At 38.9% G+C, this 25,444-nt stretch overlaps 1 protein-coding gene across 2 annotated transcripts in view; it reads right to left on the bottom strand.

Annotated features, from left to right (window-relative positions):
- NAMPT (nicotinamide phosphoribosyltransferase) overlaps positions 1-18,434 on the bottom strand; it is a 40,262-nt gene extending 21,828 nt beyond the window's left edge. The window contains exons 1-4 of one of the 2 annotated variants that reach the window (XM_070787751.1): positions 18,110-18,434; positions 7,879-8,035; positions 6,318-6,421; positions 4,147-4,275 (exon numbers count right to left, since the gene is read on the bottom strand). In XM_070787751.1, coding sequence (XP_070643852.1) covers positions 4,147-4,275; positions 6,318-6,421; positions 7,879-8,035; positions 18,110-18,166 — 447 coding nt within the window. In that variant the 5' untranslated portion in view covers positions 18,167-18,434. The remainder of the gene's footprint in view (positions 1-4,146; positions 4,276-6,317; positions 6,422-7,878; positions 8,036-18,109) is intronic. The other variant, XM_019958670.2, reaches the window with a different exon arrangement.
- Between the last annotated feature and the right edge of the window lie 7,010 nt (positions 18,435-25,444).

Consider the following 25,444-nt stretch of genomic DNA (forward strand, 5'->3'; position numbering starts at 1 on the left):
AATACTAAGACTTGCTACTTCCTGATAAGAACTATCTCTTGGTTTTCTCCCCTTTTCCTTGGCTTCCAGGCAACTCCAAAAAATGTCTAATCACAGCAACTATATTAATTATTACGACTTAGGAATTCACTCCTCCATTCTAGGATCATAATTTCCTATTCTTTTTGTAAACCAGATAGCCTGCTATTACAGCAGCTTCAAATTTTAGAAAGGAAAAAAAAAAATTTTAGAAAGAGCTGCTAAGATGACAACAAGTCTGTGCTCACTCAAAAAGCTACTTTCTAAGTTTTACAAAACACGCTTTTACTGAATACCAGCTAAGTGACCAATAAATAAAATAAGTAAAAATAAAAAGATTATTTATTCTTGGACTTCCCAACTCAGTCCCCTAAAAAGAAAAACTGCATTAGACTCTTGCGATTAACTATGGCTCCAAGTTCTTTGCGGCTCCTTCCATCAAGAGGTGTAATTTATCTCTTCATCCCTGATTCTGGGATGTTCCTATGATTTGCTTTTGACCAAAAGAATGTAGCAGAAGCCATATTTATAACTTCCAAGCTTCTGTTTCAAGAGGCTTTTTATAGCTTCTACTCTCATTTTCTTAGAACCTTGAGACTGCCCTGTTGTAAAGAAGCCTAAGTCAAGGAAAGAGGTCCAACAGTCCCAGTTACCTAAGCTGAGGTTCAGACATGAATGGGAGTGAGGCCACTTTAGACTGTCCCTTATCTGAGCTGAACCCCTACCTGAATGCAGACACGTAAGTCCAAGCAAGACCAGCAGAGAACCATTCAGTCAACCGCAGAATCATGAGAAACAACAGCATTTTTGTGAGGGGGTGGGGGGTAGTTTGTTATATAACAGTAGAAAACTGATGCAACTCCTAACTTGAACTCTATGACAAATCACCTCTTACCTAAGCATTCTGCTTCTGAAATTCTTCTTTCGTAATTTCAGTGATTCCAGTGCCCCAGCCTATGAGTATCCTACTTCTAACTAATCTTTAGCTTCTCTTCCTCTTTATACTGCTGCTGGTTATCCTTCTAAAGCAGAGTTTTATTCAGGTTGTGTCATTCCTTAAAATGCTTTAGTGGCTATCTATTCCACAGAGGAAGAAGGCCAATTCATGTTGAAATCTGAGGCCTTCTGCAATCTTGCCTTATTTATCATCTAAAGGTTTATCCTTTATGATATATTCCACTTTTTTGCTATAGTCTCCTTTGGGCTACTTGTCGTCCAAAGAATACCTCAACTCTTCATTCTTTCATGAAGAATACCTTCATGAAATGGAAAAGGTTTTTTTTCCCCCATACACAGAATTCACTACTTCTGCTACCAATTTAGCCTTTGTACTTGTATTAGTGTTTAGTTAAGAATAAATTGCTCCTCCTCCAAAGGCTGTTAAGTAACACATACCTTACTCTAATATCTGTGCCCAGCACTTCTGGGGTATATAACTAGTAATCAATATTCATTTGCTGATTTAATTCAATCAACTCATAATTTTAACTTAGAATGATATTATCTAGGAGTATGAGAAAGATAGAAAACATAATGTGAAAAACTCTAGTTGAGTTATAAAGGTAGAAGATTGACCTTACCCCTCGAAAAATGCCAGGGAAGGAGAGAAATAACTATGAGACACAGTGATCCTTCACATCACCATTTCCTTTCCATAGTCCAACAAAATCAGCTTAAATTATACTCTTAATAAAATCACTCCCCTTTAAAAAAGATCACTGTAGATGTAAGCAAGGGAAAAAAAGGCAAGTTAGTTTGGGTTAATCCAAGGTCTAATAAAGTAGGCCTTGTTGGAAACTTCTCCAAAACAGAAATTTGCCCACACAAATCAAGATAAAATTTTTAGTTGAAAACTAAGACTAAAGTAAAAGAACCTGCAAGTTTTATTTAAGAAGTGTTCATTATATCATTACTGTGCAGAATAAAGAATTTCAAAGAATGAGAAACGGTGTGGTATAGTAGAAAGGGGACTGGACCTACTCTGTTAACGAGTCCCTTTGCCCTTCAGGGCTCAATTTCCTCATCTGTGAAATGAGGGCATTTGATCAGTGTAATAGTTTATAAAGTCACCTTTGATTTTTAACAGCAAAAAGGTTTTGTTTTTTTGGTTGGAAGAAACTGTTAAGTTTAGCCCAACATGCTCATTCTTCAGCCCCTCTTAAGTCTGAGATACCTCTGAAGAACTCTTAAGCTCTCCTAAATACGTTTTGAAATCTGATTTGAGGACTAAGATTTCTTCTAGCACTGATATTAAAATTGATAGAGCAATTCAGTAATTTTACTGGGTTTTAAAATTCAGTGTATGGTGAATAAAAGAATCTTACTAATAACTCTGCACAAGGAATTCCCTGGTGGTCCAGTGGTTAGGACTTGTACTTTGACTGCTCTGGTTCAAGTCCTGGTTGGGGAACTAAGATCCTGCAAACTGTGCAATGAGGCCAAAAAATAAACCCCACAAAAAAACAAACTTTGCACATACTGGGAGGGTGAAATGGAAAGAATACTACTAAGCACTATTATTTTAAATGTTTTAAGTTAAGCATTTCCTGAAGAAAATCTTAAGTTTTTAAATAACAAGCTTTTTGGATTTGGTAACAGATTGGATTTACAAGGTAGTAAACTTGGGTGGGAGATGGCTAAGACAAAGATGAAGCACCTCTATCCTCTAACCCACAGAAGAGGCAAAGTCATTCTGAGAAAGTGTTTTCTGGAGACATGGTATTTAAACACAATTAAAAAAAAAACCACAGGATCTATCAGAAAGGGATTGTTTCAGAACATATATTTTTGTGCCTTAGATAAAAATACATACCAAGGACTGAAATTATTTAAATAATATATATTAGAAGGTAAACTTGATAAGCAGATGAAAATAGGGAACTTTTTTCCCTTCAAAATCTAAATCTCATATTGGATTTTGTATTTAATAATCTTTAAAAATATATTTGCTAACAAACTAAGATGTCCACAATTTATAAAAACATCAACTTTTTTTTTTTTAGTGAAATACATCTAAATAATGATAATTAAAACAGGTACTTAAAGTTTTTTTCAAGGCTAGTATTTTTCACTTTCTAAAGAAAAACATACATGAAAAGCAAGGTAGACTTGGAACTAGTTCTGTGTCATAAATATCTGCTTTATGAGACTCCAATTCAACACAGGGTAAGAGTACTTATTGACTAAATCCTCAACCAGAAAACCAAAAAGAAAAAAAGTGAAAAAAGGTGATTCATAAATGATGATTTTAAAAGTAAGATTTATCTGTTTGGGATCTTTTGGCACTGAAGGTAAAATACACTAGATGATGTGGTTCTTTAAGAACTCTTCTACTTTTTTTTATAATTTCATCCCCTCAAAATAAAGTATCTGTCAGTAAAGGAGTATGAGAAGTGTTAATATGTTTCCTTTTACTCTGAGTTCACAATTCAGAGTTTTAACACATAACAGTAAACTATTTTAAATCTTTATTTTAGTTAATTGTTCATTGTTTCAGAGCCTGTTAGGCTATTAAAAATTTTTCTAAACTGTTTCTAGTCTTTATAAATGAATCCCAAATGTATTATTTTATAATATAACAAATTAGTTTTACCAATAAACTAGTGAGATAAAGCATACAAAGCACAAAGTAATCACCTCTCAGATAATAGGGTGAAATTTCTATAGTGAACCTTGAATGTATTTAGATGAGAAATACCAGGTGGTAGAGTCTAGGCCCTAAACTGATTAGATTAGAATAAAGAAAACGATTACTAAAAGTCTTAAGTTACTAAAGATGTACCTGTGCTGTTTTTATACTCTTTCTCTATGGTGGTATATATTTAGGATTGCAACAAATAAGATGGAGGCCAGCTGAGTTTTAACTGTTAACGATTTTTTACAATTTAAGATTAGATTTTGGAAGGTAATTTAAAGATTATTTAGTCCAACTGTCATTTTATAGGTGAGGAAACTGAGGCTTGAGAGGTTTAGGAAGTGGTAGGAGGTTACATAAACTTCATTAGTAGCAATTTTTAAACTAGAATTCCAGTTTCATTAGTAGCAATTTTTAAACTAGAATTCCAGTTGAATGGTTTTTACATCTACAATTAATGTTAAGAATGAAAAGCAAAACAAAAAACAATTCACCTCAACCCAGTTTGTAAGCCAGTAACACTCCGGATCTGTGTTTTCCACTGTGAAGAGAACATTTCCTCTCGGAATGACAGAGCCCTCAGGAACAGCTTTTACTTCTATTGGAAGATGCCCATCATATTTCTGGTAAAAGACAATAATAAAATTATTCATTCAACAGATGGTACACCATTACCATTACATATTTTACAGAAGCTAAACTTACTGTCAGAGAAATTACAATTGTAGATCTTACTATATTGCTAGTAATATGGTCAGAATATGTTTATCCTCCTGAAATAAAATTAGCTATTATGATTAACAGTTTAGTATTACTAATTTTTAAAATTTTATGCTGTCAAAGTACTTTTGCTAAGAAAAATTGTCACTTGAAGATAATTTCAAAACAAAGTTGTTTTCCTCTTCTTTCCCCTTCAAAGAGTTTATTCCAGCATATTCTAAGAGCACTATCTTTCTTCTAAGTAGTCTTCTTTTCCATCAAAGAAAGGCTAATGACTGGAAGATTAAATAATGAACTGCTGTTAGAGAGCAAAATAAAATGAACAAACTAAAAAAGAAAAGAACTCTCTGCCAGTAGAAGAATCTTGAATAGGTTTTCTCTATACTGGCAGTAGACCTCACACTATTTTGGTAGTAGACTATAACTAAGTATAGTTTCTAGAACTTTTGCAATCAACATCCAAGAGCAACAAGTCTCTCCCAGATTAGGCTGAGGATATAGTAGCTACATGTTACTAGATACTTAATTAAGCCTCCCCGTTTTTAAAGTTAAAAGCTGGTTAACTTTTGGCTAGTAAGGTAGGTTGTTTCAGAAATCCTGGCAGTTTACGTGATTTGGGACAAGATAACTAGATTAAAAAAAAAAAAAATTCACGATTCTCGAGGTCTCAGATGACGATTCTCGAGGTCTCAGATTCTATGCTTGTAAAATCGGATTATACAAGATTATTTCTAGAGAATCTATGAATCCCTAAGATTCTCTGAATAGAAAATGAAAAGATTTACCACCTTGACGACTGAGAATTATATTACTAAGCACAGCATCTAACTTAACCATAATTGTTATCCTCAAAACAAATCAAATGAGTTAAATGAGGTAGTTAGCCAATAGATTTTACTGACCTTACTTAAGATATGGAAAACTAGCAGATAGCTTATCCAACTTCTTCATGGAGCCAAAATTACCAAATAGTAAAATTCAGTATTACAATATAGGCATGAAAGTTAAAGCATTTCTTATCACTTTGTGTTTGGTAGTTTACAATGAAAAACACATTCATTTTAGAGATAATTAACATGGAAAGATGTCAGTAGATCCCATTCTCCACCTATCTATGTAATATAGAAAACGGCCAGGGGACAATTCAACTTTTAACTCAATTTCCATGTCTTTGGATGCCCAAAAGTTTAAGCAAGGAATCCAAATGTGTTAGATAGGATATTACAGTACAATAAAGAATGAAAATTCATTTCACAGATCTGTACCAAACTATTCTAACTATTCAGTAAAGGAAATGTCCTAGAATTGTATAGTGATAGATTCATACCATCTATTTTCTTAGGTATTCTATAGTCCAGAAAATAGGCTCAAACTTTCAAGTTGCCCCACGCCCTTTCTTAATCATATGTATTTTCAGATAAAGGATTAAATCACCTTTCTGATTTGCTAGTTATTTAAACTGTAATACATATTGTATCAAACTGCTTAGACATGCTATAGATTCTTGATACTAATCATGAGGAAAAACAATTAAACGTACCTTTAACTTCTCACAAGAATATCTAAATAGATATTAGTTATAGGTTCCCATACAGACAATAGTTGTAATTATAGCTGATCCTTGAACAATGTGGGGGTTAGAGGCACCCCCTGCCAACGGTCGAAAATCCAGTCAGCCTTACTTACAGTATTACTGTATTACTTACAGCCAGCCTCTGTAACCGCAATTCCTCTGTATCTGTGGTTCTGCATCTGCAGATTCAACCAACTGCAGGCTTGTAGTGCTGTAGTATTTACTACTGAAAGATACTCCATGTAGAAGTGGACCTGTGCAACTCGAACCTGGTTTTCAAAGATCAACTGTATAGCCTAATCTTCTATTCAAATTCTGGCAAGAAATTTTGAACTAAAAGTAAAACCAAAATACAAAATACACATTTTTTACCTCAAGAATGTAGTTCCATCCCTTTTCATTAAAGACATCATCTTGGAAATGCTCTCTGTATACCTCTTTGGCTTCTTGGATCTTCTCTTTGGTCACTACTTTACCTAAAAAAATAAACATCTCCTGTTTACATTTCTGAAGGCATGCTGTGAATTGCTGAGTTGTCATAGGATTAATGTCTCTAGCTATTTCACACATTCTATAGATTAAAAAACAAGAACTGAGAGGTTAAATGATTTACCCAGAGTCAACAGCAGAGTCAGAAAAGGAATCTGCACTTCCAACCACTCATAAGCAGAAGCATAAAAGTTAATTATGTGAAAAACAAATTTGCAGTAGAAGAGATTTTTATATGTGTGTATGTATATATATTTTAAATTACAGTAACAAATTCACTTCTAGGGAGATTTTTAAAAAACCTGTGTTAATTTATACAGTCTTCAGATTTAAGAGTAAGCCTTTGACATGTGGTTTCCAGGTTAACCTGTTTACTTTATTCATAAAGTATATCTTTGGAGGCTGACAATCCAATAATTTTCACAGTTCCTACGTTGTTGCCACCCCCGCCCCCCCATACACCTTTAGCTAACTTTATCTATCAAATGAGAATAATACCTACTTATAGTGTGGTTGTGAGAACTAAATGAGTTATGACATCTGAATAAAAGTTCTTAGAATGCTGGCCTATAACAAGCCATATATTTTAGCTGTAATTAATAATAAATAACACTTTATAAAGCTTTTAAGCTGAAGGAAATTGAAGTGTAACATTAGTCTTTGGTAACTCTCTAAATAAGATCACTAGTAAACTTATTTAAAACATCTTGGGTAATTGTGTTGTAATGAAGTACTTTTGATATCCAAGTATATTTTCAATAGCACAACATATCTCAACTATCTAATCTTAAAACTGCCAATGTTACAGAAAAAATTATCTGTATAAAATTCAACTTAATCTGTATTCAATTCTGAGATTACTTTTATTTGAAAAGGTAAAAATGAAGTTTTCCAAAATGTATAGAAACCTTTGGAACTATTTCCCCACCCTCCAAATGGACTTCCAAGTAATAAAGTACAAAAATTATTTTGGGGATTCTGCTTCTTTAAAATGCATTTGAGACTAACTCTACAGTTACAAGTAGTTTTGAAACATAGGCCTTTAAGGTAAAACTGACTAGCATAAACATATTCTAACTGCTATCACAACTCAAAATGAGTTTCCAGGTCAGTAACAAATCCTTTATTTTGAATTAGTGACTAAAGTCTGCCAACAAACCAGATGACTCTCAGAAAATTATTCACTTCTCTAAATTTCTTCCCAAGCTTATTAGTTTCAGAAAATCTCTCTCCTATTTAGACCACCAAGTACATACAAATTATACAATTTAATGCTTTCAAATTAACAGATTTCTAAAAATTTCAAAAGAACCCCTAATGTAATTAATATCAAAATTAGACTCTTCAAAAAGTTACTTCAAATAATAAAATATGACAGTATAGGAGAACAACTATGAAGAGGTATATGAAAACAGTATTTTAAACATATTAGGAAAAGCAATACCTTTTAAATACTTATGAAGAATGTACTGCAATCCATAAAATACTGTTTCCTCATATTTCACCTTCCTTATTTTCGAGTTTTCGGTCTTCTTTTCACGGCATTCAAAGTAGGAATAAACTTTGCTTGTGTTGGGTGGGTACTGTTTATAGTGAGTAACCTATATGAAAGAGAAATACTTGAATTAGAAAATACCAGAAGAACAGAATAACTTGAAATTATGTAAAAACTAGATAAAATATACTGATTTGCTATTGATGAGCTTCTTTTCCGGCGATAAAGAATAAAAAGTAAGTGTCGTGCTTATTGTTGTTTAGTTGCTAAGTCATGTCCGACTCTTTTGCAACCTTATGGACTGTAGCCTGCCAGGCTCCTCTGTCCATGGGATTTCCTAGGCAAGAATACTGGAGTGGGTTGCCATTTCCTTCTCCAGGGGATCTTCTCCATCCAGGGACTGAATCCATGTCTCCTGCATTGGCAGATGGGTCCTTTAGCACCAAGCCACCAGGGAAGCCCCATTATGATTAAGACACTGTTAATACTTCGGTATCTTAAATTCAAAATCACAGGCGAGTATAAATTTTTATAAACAGACTGGATTTAAGGAAGTACATAGCCTCTATAGAACCGGACACTTGGGGAGAAAAATAAAAAAAAGGTATCTCGTTTACTCTTGGTGAACAGTCTTCATTTGGGAAAGAGAAGCAGCTGCCTGGGGGGATATACAACATACAAGAATGAACTGAAAGCAGAATTTGGTACTGTTACTATTTAAGTGTGGAACGCTCATCAAGTCAATAGTCAATGACTTCTTCAGGCTCTCCATCTGCATAGTGAGGTACTGGAAACGATCTCTTCTAGTCTTCATAGTGACACTGTGAAAACCTGGATGAAAGCTACAGCAGCAGCAGTGGAAAAAAATACCCTGTTCTGTAATTTTTTCTCAAACCACCTCTGAATTGCAAAATATATGCCTATACAATTACAACATTAAATCCTTGTGGATTTAAAGATATGAAGAGGTGTTATTACAAATCTCTTTTCCATGAATTTAGGTAAGAGCCACTGTTGAAAATTTATTTGTTTTTGTTTTCTGTGTTCATTATAATCTGATTTTATTACATTTTAATATGGTTACAATATTTTACCAATAAAAAACAACTAGAAGAATACTGTGTATTTTCCTATTTGAAAAAATAGGAATAATAATGCCTTAAAGCTTACAGATAGGGTGATGAGTCAGGGTAATGGTGGAATAAATGTTTGCAGATGAGTTTCATGGACGACTGCTGTGGACATAAACCATTTTCCCTGTTTACTTCTGATCTCAAGTTTCAGAAAAACTAATGTTTTCCCTGTTTGGCTGCACAATCTCAATCCAAGTAAAACTTGGCTTTAACCTAAAGAATCTTTGTGGCTTAACACAAAAACTCTAAAATGAATACAGAAAGGAAAAAAGTCACAAATGTTTAAAATATGTTTCCTTTCTCATTGAAGCAACTTACAACTCTGTCTAATAGCCCCCTGATGCTGCTTACAGGTAACCTTGGAGGTGAATCTTTATTGTTAATACGTGGTCTGTTGCCTAAGTCAGGTAAGAGTTGCAACTTTCTGTTTTGCTCATCTATGCATCCCAGGTGATGCAGTGGTATAAAGAAACCCCTTGTCAATGCAGGAGCTGCAAGAGACGCAGGTTAGATCCCCGGATCAGAAAGATCCCCTGGAGATGGAAATGGCAACCCACTCCAGTATTCCTACCTGGAAAATTCCATGGGTAGAGAAGCCTGGCAGGCTGTAGTCCATGGGGTCTCAAAGAGTTGGACTGAACACACACAGGCAGTTATCTATATATTACAAGGTATATGGAAGCTTCATCAAAACCTAGCACAGGGACTTCCCCGGCAGTCCAGTGGTTAGGACGCTGTGCTTCCACCACAGGGGGTATAGGTTTGACCCCTGATCAGGGAACAAAGGTTCCTCATGTGCATGTGTGTTAGTCACTCAGTCACGTCTGACTCTCTGCGATCCTATGGACCCTAGCCTGCCAGGCTCCTCTGTCCACGGACTTCTCCAGGCAAGAACACTGGAGTATGGTGCCATTTCCTTCTCCAGGGATCTTCCCAAACCAGGGATTGAACCTGGGTCTCCTGCACTGCAGGCAGATTCTTTACCGTCTGAGCCATCAGGAAAGCCCACATGCTGCATGGCGAGGCCAAAACAAAAACAAAAAACCCTAGAAGTACATGTCAGTTTTTTAAAGTTAGAACTCAGGGGCTGATGCCAGTGTAAATTTCAGATTTAAAAAGTAGTTCAGTGAAGTAGCTAATACAGAGGCTGCTGCTGCTAAGTCGCTTCAGTCATGTCTGACTCTGTGCAACCCATAGACAGCAGCCCACCAGGCTCCTCTGTCCCTGGGATTCTCCAGGCAAGAATACTGGAGTGGGTTGCCATTTCCTTCTCCAAGCCAATACAAAATCCAGAGCAATTAAGTCTATTAGCTGATTCATTAAAATGCAAAAACATGCATATGTATATATAGGCATGATAATCACAGTAATAAATGATTACTACTTTAACTACTTAAGAAACTAGTTAGAAAAAGATATCACCACTTGAAAATGTACACAATGTATATATGTATACATATAAATATATACATTTTATATACATGTATATAAAAATGAAAATGTCCAGTTTACAATCTAAATAACTCCAATTTCCTTAGTGGGAATAAGCAGTGAGGTGGGAGAAAAGTCAGCTCTGATGAAGTAAAATTTGAACAAAGATTCACAGTTGTGACTCAGTAGTTATTGGACCTTTTTCAAGGTTCACATACTTAATGGTGCACCTTTAATAGTTTATAATAGTTTACTTTTTCTATATCAGATTTAAAAGTATTAGAAGGCAAATGAATTATTTTCTTCTTCTGAGTAGACCAAGCAGTCAAAAGCTAAATGGAAATGTACCTAAGCTATTTAATTCCACCTTGGTTTAAAAGTATACTAAAGATTTTCCATCCTACAAATACAGTTCCTGTTATGGACAATAATGAAATACGTTTATATAATTTTAAAGCTTTACTTCAGTTGTGTTCTTTAATTATGGTACTTAAAACCTTTGCGTAAGTATTCAGAATGTCTCTCTGAAAACAAACATTAAAAATACAAAGTTGTCTAGGCTTAGTTAGATATAACGTATGACTTCTAAAATCTTTGGAGAAACTTAAGAGAACTATTTAAGAATTCAGCTAAACAATCAGCAAACTCTCTGGCAATTAACTGTGGAACAATTTACTATCAACCACTTACTAACAGCCAATATATTTGAAAAGAATAAAATATAATAGTATGTTCCGATCTGTTTATATACTGGCATATACATTGTTTAAATGGGAAAAAATTTTTAAACAGAGCTTCTTGGTAAATATTTTCTAAAATAGCTCATTTTAGTTGTGCTAAGTTTACTGTCCTCTTCATTTTACTAAACTTCATTTCTGCTAAACTTGTCACCCTAAGCCCCTTGGAACTTTTATCAGAAAATGAGATGATATAGCAGAAATTCAAATCAATACATTTTTATTTTATAAACAGTTAATTCATTCACAAATATATACTCTACCTGCTGTGTAATCAGGCACTGGTTCAGATGCTAAGGATGGGAAAGTAAAATAGACTGACATAGTCCCTAGTCTCACTGGGCTAGTGAGGGCTGCTGCTACTGCTGCTGCTGCTAAGTCACTTCAGTCATGTCCGACTCTGTGCGACCCCATAGACAGTAGCCCACCAGGCTCCCTCGTCCCTGGGATTCTCCAGGCAAGAACACTGGAGTGGGTTGCCATTTCCTTCTCCAAAGCATGAAAGTGAAAAGTGAAAGTGAAGACGCTCAGTCGTGTCCGACTCTTAGCGACCCCATGGACTGCAGCCTACCAGGCTCTTCCATCCATGGGATTTTCCAGGCAAGAGTACTGGAGTGGGGTGCCATTGCCTTCTCCAAGTGAGGGCTGAGAGGTCATAACATAATTTCAGAGCTAGATGGATGCTATGAAAAATTAAGGCATGGGAGACTAAATAGGAGGCCAGGAAGGCTTCTTCTGAGATAGTGACATGTGAACAAGATCTAAATGACAAGGAAATAGGAAAGGTCAGAACAGAAATGAAGACCACTGTGGTTGGTGCTTAGAGAATGAGGAGGAGGTACATGAAGTCAGAGAGAGATGCAGGGACAAGATCACATAGGACTCACAGGCTACCTCAAGTGGGGAAGCCACTGGTATGCTTTAGGCTAGAGTGATTATGATCTGATTCACATTTGACAAGCCTGGCAGAGGTGGAGAGTAGATTACAGGGTGACCTGAGTGGATGCAGGAGTATCAGTAAGAGACTATTGCCAAAACTCAGATCAGGTGAGAGATGATGACTCAATATCTTTGAAGAAGTAGGCTGATAGATTAGATTTGGGAATAAAGAGGGGGAGAATTTTATGATGTTGCCTAGATTTTTGGCTTGAGCAACTGAGTGAATAATGGTGCCATTTGCTGAGACGAGGAAAGGCATGGAAGGACTGGGTAGGGAAATCAAGAGCTTAGTTTTAAGTATGGTAAGTAAACACTAACAAAAAGCTTCATAATATTCAAAATTAAGTGACCTGCCAAAAGAGCACTCTTAAATCATATTGTTTTTCAGCACTGCCTTGAACTTCCACCACTTGAGAAAATGGCTGTACAATAAATTTAAATTTATAAAATGAGAAAATAACAAATTTCTCTTAATATTCTCCACAAAGACTACCCCTAAAAATGTTTCTTAAACTGACATAGCCTTCCTGCAACTAACAGAATCCCGCCAGCACATAAATATATGTGTGATGAAGAACAGAGACACAAGGGAAAATGTAGCTCTTCTAATAAATCTAAATTTCAGTTATGTGGTTGATTTTACTTCATGAAAAAATAAGCTTCTAAAAACTGCACTCCCAGTGTCAATTAACCATGTATGACAGTTCAAGAGAAATATGAGAAGTATTACAGTTGCATAGAGTGAGAGCAAAGTATACTTTTCTCCTGAGCTTCTCTAGATTTCCTATAAGGTTGACATAATATATTTCCAAGAGCTTTCCTCCCACATTGGTATCACATGACCAAAGGTAACTACTACTAACCTACTTTCACAGTTATAATCACTAAGAAATAATCACAAGCCAACATTTCAACACTACCATGTGTATATAAGAGCATATGGAGTAACAGACTCGAAGTCACAAATGAAGCTATGTTACCTGTGTAATATCTAAGGGCATTTGTAGGAGGCACTTATTAAGACTCTCTACCTTTTCAAAAGTAATGAGCCAGAAACAGCAAAAATCATAATGGATTTTTTCTTCTTTTCAATATTATTCAGGATTTCTCAACCCCTGTCCTTCTGTTGCTCCAGAAAATGACTCATTGCTATTTGGCTTATAAAGCACTACTAACATCAAAATACAATTTAAGGATTTGGGGATTATATTATTTTAGTGAAGGGGAGAAATTATAAAACCAGCCATTATCATTATGCTGCCTCGTCCCTTGACTCTGGTAGAATTCCTAGCAACTTGAACCTTTTCTTGGCACACCTTTAAGAGAGATTTCATAAACTGACAAAAAGGCTATCAGTTTCTGGTATTTTTGTTTTGCAAGATACTCTACAATTATTGCTGGCCTCATCCAGTTTTTCTATGAAGTATATTCATGATTTACATATAGGATTTTATTTCTGTTGCCTGGGTTTTTCCTGTAATTCATAATATAAAACTTACTGGGAAAACGCTATCCTAAGAATGCACAGGTGCTCTCTGACATACAAACTGCAGCAGGACCACACTTCTCACAGGGTTTAGGCTGCCACTGGAGCTGTTTTAACCATACTTAAGTGTCCAGAATTGGTGAAGGAGAAGCAACTTTGAAAAACAAGGAACAGTTCAGAGGAAGACACTGGTAGCTCAAGTCTGAAGCAGGACTAACTTACCCATAGGAATGATTGTCATCTAGCCCCAAATCTTTAACCCCAAAATGCCCAAATAAGATTTGTTATTCTGCCACTTATGAGGAAGCAAGCTGTTTTTCAAAAAGCTACCTTGGGTGCTTAATCACCATACATAAATCATACAGCCTTTTGTAACTTTTCTAAAATCAACTTTCACCCATCTTAGATTGTAATGGACATCTTTTGTCTTTTATAATACCTCAGTTCAGTTCAGTTGCTCAGTCCTGTCCAACTCTTTGCGATTCCATGGACTGCAGCATGCCAGGCCCACCTGTCCATCACTAACTCCCGGAGCTTACTCAAACTCATGTCCATCCAATCTGTGATGCCTTCCAACCATCTCATCCTCTATCATCCCCTTCTTCTCCCGCCTTCAATCTTTGCCAGGATCAGGGTCTTTTCAAATGAGTCAGTTCTTTGCATCAGGTGGCCAAAGTATTGGAGTTTCAGCTTCAGCATCAGTCCTTTCAATGAATATTCAGGACTGATTTCCTTTAGGATAGACTGGTTGGACCTCATTTCAGTCCAAGGGACTCTCAAGTCTTCTCCAACACCACAGTTCAAAAGCATCAATTCTTTGGTGCTCAGCTTTCTTTACAGTCCAACTCTCACATCCATACATATGAGTACTGGAAAAACCACAGTTTTGACTAGACGGACATTTTTTGGCAAAGTAATGTCTTTGCTTATTTAATATGCTGTCTAGGTTGGTTATAACTTTTCTTCCAAGGAGCAAGTGTCTTTTAATTTCATGGCTGCAGTCACCATCTACAGTGATTTTGGAGCCCCCCAAAATAAAGTCTGTCACTGTTCCATTGCTTCCCCATCTACTTGCCATGAAGTGATGGGACCCATTATAATACCTAATGGGTCTCTAATATTTATTAATTAATGGATGAAAATGTGTTGAATTCAAGATAACCAGTTTAAAATGACCTTTTGAGAAGCAACCCACACTGGACAGCACATTTCATAACTTATGTGTCTGACGTGGCTTAAACTGTAAATTGCTTAGAGATTTCTTTCTTCCACTGCCTGTTATTTATTTTTTCCAACTGAGTCTGAATTGACAACATCTTCCATTTCAACCTGCTAACAGGTAGAATGTTCAGAAATGGTAAAACTACTCTCTGCTGTAGTTTGTTACAGACATTATCTATATAGAAGGGGAAGAAGAATGGAATAGAAATGAATCTTTTACTGATTCATTTAGTTGGAAACTGATCAGTGGTCATCCCAGAAATAAGTGGGGAAAAAAATGACTTATTTCCTTTACAAAAAAATGTTCCAAATACTTTTTTAGCACCGCAATGGCTAAGGCCAGCCCCAATGCACCTTTCCTTAGCTGGCTTATTAGCACAATGTAAATATAACCCAGTAGATAATTTTCTTTAAACCATTTTGAAAATATAAGTGGTTAACACTTAAGATTAAGTGTCCTTTTCATTTGTAACAAGAACCCAGGATGAAAACAGAAGAAACAACCACATTCATCTATTTCCTTCATTTATCATTATGTATAATGAAGTAAGAGATTACAGAAATGAATACATATTTTAAATGCCCCTTTAGTCCAAATTGTCCTGAACTGTCTGGAAAGGATACAAGCAAAAACAAAATTTCTACCTGTTGTCATGTGCTTGGACATTATTCTATCTACTTGCAAAATACCTTTCTAGAGTGCCTAGACAGCCAATTATCCTTACTTCAGTTCTACCCAACCCACCCCTTGCAAAAGAACCAAATCAACAATTTAGTTTGTTCTGTTCCGTTCCACCAATACAACCAAAGCTGCTAGCTCCCTACTTTAACTGGCCAACAGTATGTAAGTACTGATAAGGATGTGTATATAATCTTCTCAGGTAATTTCCAAATAGAAGTGTAATTCTACTGCTTCGAGACTCAAGATTACCGTTGCTGTCTCCTCTTCATCCAAGAAGATTAAAAAAAAAAGCAAAAATGATAAACAGGCTATGCTGCTAAGTCACTTCAGTCGTGTCCAACTCTGTGCGACCCCATAGACGGCAGCCCACCAGACTCCCCCGTCCCTGGGATTCTCCAGGCAAGAACACTGGAGTGGGTTGCCATTTCCTTCTCCAATGTATGAATGTGAAAAGTGAAAGTGAAGTTGCTCAGTCCTGTCTGACTCTTCTCGTCCCTATGGACTGCAGCCTACCAGGCTCCTCCGTCCATGGGATTTTCCAGGCAAGAGTGCTGGAGTGGGGTGCCACTGCCTTCTCTGAAACAGGCTATAAGTACCACCAAAAATGTAAGGAAAATGAAACTTAAAAACTAAATTGCAAGTGTAAAATACACAATTTATTTTACTGACTGCTGCAAACCACTGGTATAATAAAACATCAACCTGATTGAATCCTCTTGAGGGTTTTCTTGGGAGGGAGGGTGGGAAATGAAACATGTTAGTTACTAAGATGATAATCTTCTTAAAAGGTTTTATATTAGGAAGGGGATAAATACACCAACCAGTCTGACTTGAAATGGACAGGAATAAACTTTATTAAATAGGTACAAATTCTAATAGTGCTGTTAAGTATGCCTAGCTAGATTAGAAAACATTAGGGTAACCACTCTTACCTTTCATCCCAGGAAACTGATGTTAAAGCAATTTTACATTCCTTATATACAATAGCTAGAGGAGCCACAAACTAAAGAAGCTTGCACACTGTTTTTAAAAGTTAAAACTTACCTTTCTTGTTATTAATACATTAAAACACTTGAAAATTATTTTAAAGATTTAGTTAAGGGGATAAAGTTTTCGAAAACTGTGAATGAGACCATTCTAAAATCACTATTAAATAAACACTCAAAATACCATGAACTAAGTAACCACAAGAGAAGCACAAGTAAACCATCCTTGATAGCACTATGGTCTCCTTGCAACTGTGTAGATTTCCATTTTAAAGTTCCATTTAAAAGACCACTCCTTAAAGAAACTTGGTTCTACTTTAAATAATAACCCACCTTAATTATCAAAAGTAGAATCTTAAACCAGCTAGGAAAAAAAGTTAAAAAAGAGGTAAAATGGGATTCTCGAAAATACTGGAATATTTAAGAAAAAAACTAAAAGAACAAAAAATCTGAAAACATGCTTTAATCGCTATACTCCAAACTGCCATGCTGCTCAAGTAAAAACTGAAACTTATTTTGTGAAAGTGGAGTTTTCAGTCTGACATGTCATTTTTTAGGTGTCCCGGATAACAAAGCTTGTTAGTAAAGTATAATCCAGTTTACTTCAAATTTCCCTTTAACCACTCTTCCCTTTATTAATGTATGTGAGTTTCAAATAAAATGATCGGGACACCTATACATACAAGCGTCCAATAGCCATAGTAACAGAACGCTGTGTCCTCTCAACATGTTCTCTAGGTTAACTACAGTTTTTTTTAAACTTCTTGTGTTTCACTTTCCTTTTCACAGAAATCACAAAGTGGTTCTAATGGAATAAAGGCAGATCGGCCTTTGCAACAGACGATGAGGAGTGTGAGTGATCACCAGACGCAAAGGAGTTTGAAACCGAGCCCAATGGAGTGGGACTGGGGAATCGAGCAGGGCTCCCCGGAACAGACAGATAAGGGTCCTCCGCACCGGGGCCACCAGCAGAAGAACGTGGCTGGCTCCAGCAGCCCTACTAGACCTCGCCCACCCCTTCCTCGAGGAGGGACACATCTGCCGACTAAGGGGTGAGCTTGCTTGACTGAGCTCCGCGGGGGAAACCCTACTTTTCAAACCTGACTCCCTCTTTCCACGGCGGAATCCCAGGGGCCGTTACCTAACTGACCTGCTCTCCTCAGGCAAGCCCTAACCAAGGCCGGCCCTGCCTGGCCCAGGACCAAAAGGCCGCACTCCTGGGGAAGGCGTGAGCTCACCCAGTGACGCCCCGGCCGTCGGGCCGCTGAGCTGCCCGGAGCCCCGGGCGGCGAGTGCGGGGAACCGGTTCGGGCCCGCCTCAACCCTTCGCCGCACCGCCCCACCACGCATCCCCCAGGCCCCGCCTCCTGCCGTCCATCCCTCCATCACTGCTCCATCAGCCTCCTTCCCAACTGCGGCGCCAGCCTCACCTGCCCCATCCCGCCCGCCGCCGCCGCCGCGCCTTCCCTCGGGGCTTCCCCAGCGCCAAGACCCCAGCCCGGCCGCCCCCGCCCCGCAGCCTCGCGCTGTTCCCCGACGCACCCTCTTCCTCCCCGAGCCTCTACCTTGTATGAGTCGGTGGCCAGGAGGATATTGAACTCGGCTTCTGCCGCAGCATTCATCTCGGGCGGGAGCGTGGGGGCCGCGCGCCGCGAACTGCCCGGCGCGGCTGCGAGGAAGGAGAAAAATGGGCTTCACCGCGCTCCGTTGCTTAAGTCACCGATCGGTCGGAGAGGGAGGGTAAGAGGAGGGGGAAAGGGAGCGAGTAGGAGGGGCCAGAGGAGGGCGGTCCCGGGAGCCGTGACGCGGCGAGGGAAGCGGCGGCGGTGGAGCGGCGGCGGAGGCGGAGCGCGCCGGCAATCTAGGGACTCCCGGCGGCCTCCTCACCCCGGCTGCCCGCCCCCGTCCCATCGCTCCGCCGGGGACGCGAGGGGCGGGGTGAGGCCGCGCGTGCGCAGATAGCAGGGGGCGGGGTGGGAAGGACGTGAGGCACGCGCCTTTCTCGGAGACGCCCACCCCGGGAAGCCGGAGGCTGAGGGGCCGCCCCGGCCCGTGACCCATGAGCACGCTTGGCTTTCATTTCCCGGCCCTACGCTGCGGGGTGGGGGCGGGGCCGGGAGGGGGGCGTTCCCAGACTCGCCACTCCTACGATTAGCCTGTTCGCCCGCCCCGCTGGCACCTTCCTATCCTTACCCAGTCCTGGCCCGTTTTCTGAGTCCTCCTGAAGTCACGCCACTGGCTGGGGGCTGAGGAGCCTCCCTCTGTCCGTCTCCCCGTCCCCCTCGCGCAGTTCCTCACCTTTGTCTCTGGCTCAGATTCAGGATCGAGCCTTTTGCCTTCATCCCTCGTGTCTCTCCTGGTCCTCCTAACCGTCTTTAAAATCTGGAGCGCTGCGCTGAGGAACAAGGGCTGAGGGGTTTGCTTAACCTGACTCATCGGCTCCACTTTCCTCCACCTCTGTGACTGAGCTCTTTGATCCTTTGAGGATGTTTTGACTTTTCCCGAGAAAATAGCCTGCACCCAAATTCGGGTGTTGAATTCAGTCCCGACAGACAATCAGAGGATAAGACCCAGTTGAGTCTAGTTTGCCGAGGAGTAATTGGCAACGGGCCACAGTCTTTGACAGGGTGCGAGACTGACTTGTGTCATCGCTGTAATCGCTCAATCTTGGGAAACGGGTTGGCAAACTGGAAATACAAAAGCAAATGAAACGACGTCGGATGACTTCAGCCAAACGTGGACCATCCATTTGCGTAGTTCTCATACGTGGTTGCATTTTTGCGTAAAACTGATTTCCTTTGTCCCTATGATTAATAGTTTTTTTTTTTTTTTTTTAAGATTTAGGTTTTACAAGACACAGGTTACCAGGGGAAAACCAACTTAATGAAAACTGGTACATGAACTTTGCAATTGTCATTCAAGTTAGTGGAAGTCTCATTTTATGGAGGGTAAAGGTGGAGGCTGTGAATTGAGAGAGATTCATTGTCCGAACACTGCTGCTGCTGCTAAGTCGCTTCAGTCGTGTCTGACTCTGTGCGACCCCATAGACAGCAGCCCCCAGCCTCCACTGTCCATGGGATTTTCCAGGCAAGAGTTCTGGAGTGGGTTGCCATTGCCTTCTCCGGTCTAAACACTGAGGCCTCTTCAATTAAAAGCAACTTCAGTCCAGACTATGTCTCGGAGTTAGTACAGATTCCTGACAATAGCCTCCATCTATAGGGAGATTCAGTAAAGGTAAAGATTACAGACGTGGTGAGATATCCCTAGGTGCTCACCAAGGTAATGAATAATACTAATGCATTTAGAATTATTTCAACAGCAAGGTTTAAAACAAACGAGGCTTTTTTTGGTTGACCTAACTTATGTTTACTAGGGAAAATTACTTTCAAAACTAAATTAATATTAAAATACTAAAAATTGTATTTGCGGAGATTATGTTAATATATTAAAGAGTACAATTCAAAGAAGAAAAATGATCCATTTTGCTCTTAATTTGGACCTTTCTTCCTTCATTAATTTAAAATTTCTATAACCTATTTTACTTAAATGACAAATGCTTTTGCTTAGCTTCCTGGAATCCATGGATGTATAACTGACCATTGTTCTGTGTGTGTGTGTGTGTGTGTGTGTCAGGGGCGGGGGGTGAGGGGGGAATAGAATTCTGATTACAAAGTGGGCTTTGTTTATGGTAGCATAAAGTTTAAGCTTCAGTCTTTGAATTGAATTTACAGTTTTAAGGTGAAAAGGCTTAATATCAGTGCAATTAAATATGCTATTAACATTGCTTGTTAAATGCAGAAACAGTCATAAGGCCTGCACTCAGCAGCAACTTGAACACAGAGCAGTTTCCAGAGGATAAGAGGAAAATGAAGTCATGTTACCAATAGAAAAGGCTCCATTTGTCTAAGGTAGAATTAGGCATCAGGGGTATCAGACTGCTAATGCAGGAAATGTGGGTTCAGTCTCTGGGTCGGAAAGATCCCCTGGAGAAGGAAACGGCAACCCAGTCCAGTATTCTTGCCTGGGAAATGCCATGGACAGAGGAACTGGTGGGCTGCAGTCCCTGGGGTCACAAAGAGTCGGACACAACTTAGCGACTAAACAACAACAAATATGTAACTACATGTTTAAGCAGGACCAATTTTTAATTAATTAGAATTTAGAACTATGAAATTATCACCAAATACAAAGTAGAGATTTCATTTTCAAGTGGCCTTCTGTGAAAGACAATTTAATAGCTAGCATTTAGTATATTTATCAAGTAGCATCAGTCAGTCAGTCAGTTCAGTTGCTCAGTTGTGTCTGACTCTTTGCAACCCCATGAACCGCAGCACACCAGGCCTCCTGTCCATCACCAACTCCCGGAGTCCACCCAAACCCATGTCCATTGTGTCAGTGATGCCACCCGACCATCTCATCCTCTGTCATCCCCTTCTCCTCCTGCCCTCAATTTTTCCCAGCATCAGGATCTTTTCCAGTGAGTCAGCTCTCCACATCAGGTGGCCAAAGTATTGGAGCTTCAGCTTCAACAACAGTCCTTCCAATGAACACCCAGGAGTGATCTCCTTTAGAATGGACTGGTTGGATCTCCTTGCAGTCCAGGGGACTCTCAAGAGTCTTCTCCAACACCACAGTTCAAAAGCATCAATTCTTTGGCTCTCAGCTTTCTTTATAATCCAACTCTCACATCCATACATGACTACTGGAAAAACCATAGCCTTGACCAGATGGATCTTTGTTGGCAAAGTAATGTCTCTGCTTTTGAATATGCTATCTAGGTTGGTCATAACTTTCCTTCCAAGGAGTAAGCATCTTTTAATTTCATGGCTGCAATCACCATCTGCAGTGATTTTGGAGCCCAGAAAAATAAAGTCAACCACTCTTGCCACTGTTTCCCTATCTATTTGCCATGAAGTGATGGGACCGGATGCAATGATCTTAGTTTTCTGAATGTTGAGCTTTAAGCCAACTTTTTCACTCTCCTCTTTCACTTTCATCAAGAGGCTCTTTAGTTCTTCACTTTCTGCCATACGGGTGGTGTCATCTGCATATCTGAGGTTATTGAGATTTCTCCTGGCGATCTTGATTCCAGCTTGTGCTTCCTCCAGCCCAGTGTTTCTCATGATGTACTCTGCATAGAAGTTAAATAAGCAGGGTGACAATATACAGCCTTGACGTACTCCTTTTCCTGTTTGGAACCAGTCTGTTGTTCCATGTCCAGTTCTAACTGTTGCTTCCTGACCTGAATACAGGTTTCTCAAGAGGCAGGTCAGGTGGTCTGGTATTCCCATCTCTTTCATCTCCAGATGGTCAACACTGAAATCAGATTGATTATATCCTTTGCAGCCAAAGATGGAGAAGCTCTATACAGTCAGCAAAAACATGACCGGGAGTTGACTGTGGCTCAGACCATGAACTCCTTATTGCCAAATTCAGACTTAAATTGAATAAAGTGGGGAAAACCACTAGACCATTCAGATATGACCTAAGTCAAATCAAGTAGTATCAGTTCAGTTCAGTTGCTCAGTCATGCCCGACTCTTTGTGACCCCATGAACTGCAGCATGCCAGGCCTCCCTGTCCATCACCAACTCCCGGAGTTTACCCAAACTCATGTCCATCAAATAGGCGATGCCATCCAGCCATCTCATCCTCTGTCGTCCCCTTCTCCTCCTGTCCTCAATCCCTCCCAGCATCAGAGTATTTTCTAATGAGTCAACTCTTCGCATGAGGTGGCCAAAGTATTGGAGTTTCAGCTTTAGCATCAGTCCTTCCAAAGAACACCCAGGAATGATCTCCTTTAGGATGGACTGGTTGGATCTCCTTGCAGTCCAAGGGACTCTCAAGAGTCTTCTCTAACATCACAGTTCAAAAGCATCAATTCTTTGGCGCTCAGCTTTCTTCACAGTCCAACTCTCACATCCATACATGACCACAGGAAAAACCATAGCCTTGACTAGATGGACTTTTGTTGGCAAAGTAATGTCTCTGCTTTTTAATATGCTATCTAGGTTGGTCATAACTCTGGAGATCTGAAAAACTGTTTCTCATAGGTCTCCACAACATGACAAATAATGATAAAAACAAAGACTCAAATGGGCCCCCAACTTTGTGCAAAACCCAGGATTAATCTACTATTCCTACCAAATAGCTAGTCAAAGCAGGGTAAATTGGGCATCCAGCCCCTTGTTTATTTCCTTCTGAATGTTATAAAAGGCCTGCAACTCATCCATTTGATCAAGGTGGTTATTCCTGCACCACTCCTATTTCCACACACCCCTCCATTCAGCCTTGGCACACTTTTGTATTTCAAAGTTGCCTCAGGTATTCTAATCAGACTTGAGTTCACCTCAGTAACAGTGGAGAAGTAGGTGTGGAACTCACCCACCTGGAACTCCTGACAATGGTTATCCATCATGCTTCATAACTTTCTCCAGCCTTACAAGCCATAACATTTGTTAAAAATGTTAAAGAGGAAATTTTAAATTAAACTTAGACCTTTTCTTATATCTGTGGCCCTTTGGGACACCTCAGAGTTCTAATTCATAAGGAAAATGCATTATTTATAGAAGCACATGGGTTTTCATGAATCTGATTATCAGTGCTCTTAACTCCTGAAGCACTCTTTAATGGCTCAGTTTGTTGGATCTGCTGCAATCACATAAAGACACACACAAAGCTGCCGAGTCTTAGTCTATAAGAATAGAAATGATAACAGTAAGTGTAACACATACAAGAAGAATTAACACATACAAGAAGAATTAACACACATACATGGATTATTCATAGACCTGCCATTACAAAGTGTTCTGGTATATTTTCTATTGTATGCTTGTGATGACTATACTACACTCTCATAACCAACTATTTGCCTGGATAAAGTATGGAAAATGTGTACATGTTATAATACTATGTGTGTGAATTTGGATATCATAACTACTTATAAATTTTGCTGATGGTCACTTTCAGACTCAATGGCCAAAATCAGTGACTGAGAAAATAAGACTGTTAGAATTAGACTGTTGAGATCTTTCCATGCAGCACTTTCCTAAGAAAGGTTTATCACTGATGGTAATATCAGGTGCATATTAGTGGTAATCAGCTATGCATTTTTATGTCAATTATTATGTATTTATTTTTAATGATTTTTAGCAAAATATAACTAGTACATAGAAATAGTACTGCTGCTACTGCTGCTAAGTCGCTTCAGTCGTATCCGACTCTGTGCGACCCCATAGACAGCAGCCCACCAGGCTCTGCCATCCCTGGGATTCTCCAGGCAAGAACACTGGAGTGGGTTGCCATTTCCTTCTCTAATGCATGAAAGTGAAAGGTGAAAGTGAAGTCTCTCAGTTGTGTCCAACTCTTAGCGACCCCATGGACTGCAGCCTACCATGCTCCTCCATCCATGGGATTTTCCAAGCAAGAGTACTGGAGTGGGGTGCCATTGCCTTCTCTGAGTAATAGTACTAGTATAACTCAATTTGTTTCTTGGAAATTATTACTTAGGATGAGGCTAAAGTCAATGGACACTTGGACTGGTGAAATTTGTTATTTTGTTATTTTTCTTGCCTTTCTTAACCTATCAGCTGTTTTCATCTATAAAGTTTTCTTGAAGTTAAATGTGAAAGGCTACATACTATATAATTTCATTTACATAAAACTCTGCTGCTGCTGCTAAGTCACTTCAGTTGTGTCCGACTCTGTGGGACCCCATAGACAGCAGCCCAAGAGGCTCCCCCGTCCCTGGGATTCTCCAGGCAAGAACACTGGAGTGGGTTGCCATTTCCTTCTCCAATGCATGAAAGTGAAAAGTAAAAGTGAAGTCGCTGAGTCTTGTCTGACTCTTAGCGACCCCATGGACTGTGGCCCACCAGGCTCCTCTGTCCATGGGATTTTCCAGGCAAGAGTGCTGGAGTGGGGTGCCATTGCCTTCTCCAGGAAAGGCAAAACTAGTGTGAAAGAAAGCAGATCAGTTCTTGTCAGAGCCTGAGGCTAAAGGAAGTCAACTGCAAAGGGGCATGAGGAAACTGTTTGGGGTGAAGGAAATGACATGTGTGGTAATAATTATATAACTGTTTACATATGTCAGAATTAACTGAATTCTGTGATGAATTAATTGAATTCATCATAAAAGTGATGAATTTTATTGTATATATATTGTACCTCAAGAAAACTAAAGACAGGTTTTCTTGAAGTCATTTAAAATATTTCCTCTCTCTTTTTCCCATTTTGTTTTCTTATGTTTCTATTTCCATGTTCCCGTTTTACTTTACAGAATTGGGAGATAAGCACCATTTTGCTCTCCTTAGAGAAAGGATAGTTGTTAGGACAAAAAAATTCAGAATCTGTATGGAAGCACAAAAGACCCCAAATAGCCAAAGCAATCTTGAAAAGAAACACAGAGTGGGAGGAATCAGGTATCCTGATTTCAGACTATATTACAAAGCTATAGTAATCAAAACATTATGGAACTGGCACAAAAACAGAAACATAGATCAATGTAACAGGAGAGAAAGTCCAGAGATAAACCCATGCACCTATAGTCAACTAATCTATGACAAAGGAAGTTAGAATATACAATGGAGAAAAAAACAGTCTCTTCAATAAGTGGTGCTGGGAAAACTGGACAGCTACATGTAGAAGAATGAAAGTAGAACATTCTCTAACACCATAGACAAAAATAAACACAAAATGGATTAAAGACCTAAGTATAAGACTGGACACTATAAAACTCCTAGAGGAAAAAATATAATACTCTCTGATGTAAATCGAAGCAATATCATTTTTGATTCACCTCCAAGAATACTGAAAATAAAACCAAAAATAAACAAATGGAACCTAATTAAACTTGAAAAGTTTTGTATAGCAAAGGAAACCATAAAATAAAAAGCCAACCCA

Source organism: Bos indicus, chromosome 4 (assembly GCF_029378745.1).
Source record: "Bos indicus isolate NIAB-ARS_2022 breed Sahiwal x Tharparkar chromosome 4, NIAB-ARS_B.indTharparkar_mat_pri_1.0, whole genome shotgun sequence".
In the NCBI taxonomy this organism is placed as follows: Eukaryota; Metazoa; Chordata; class Mammalia; order Artiodactyla; family Bovidae; genus Bos; species Bos indicus.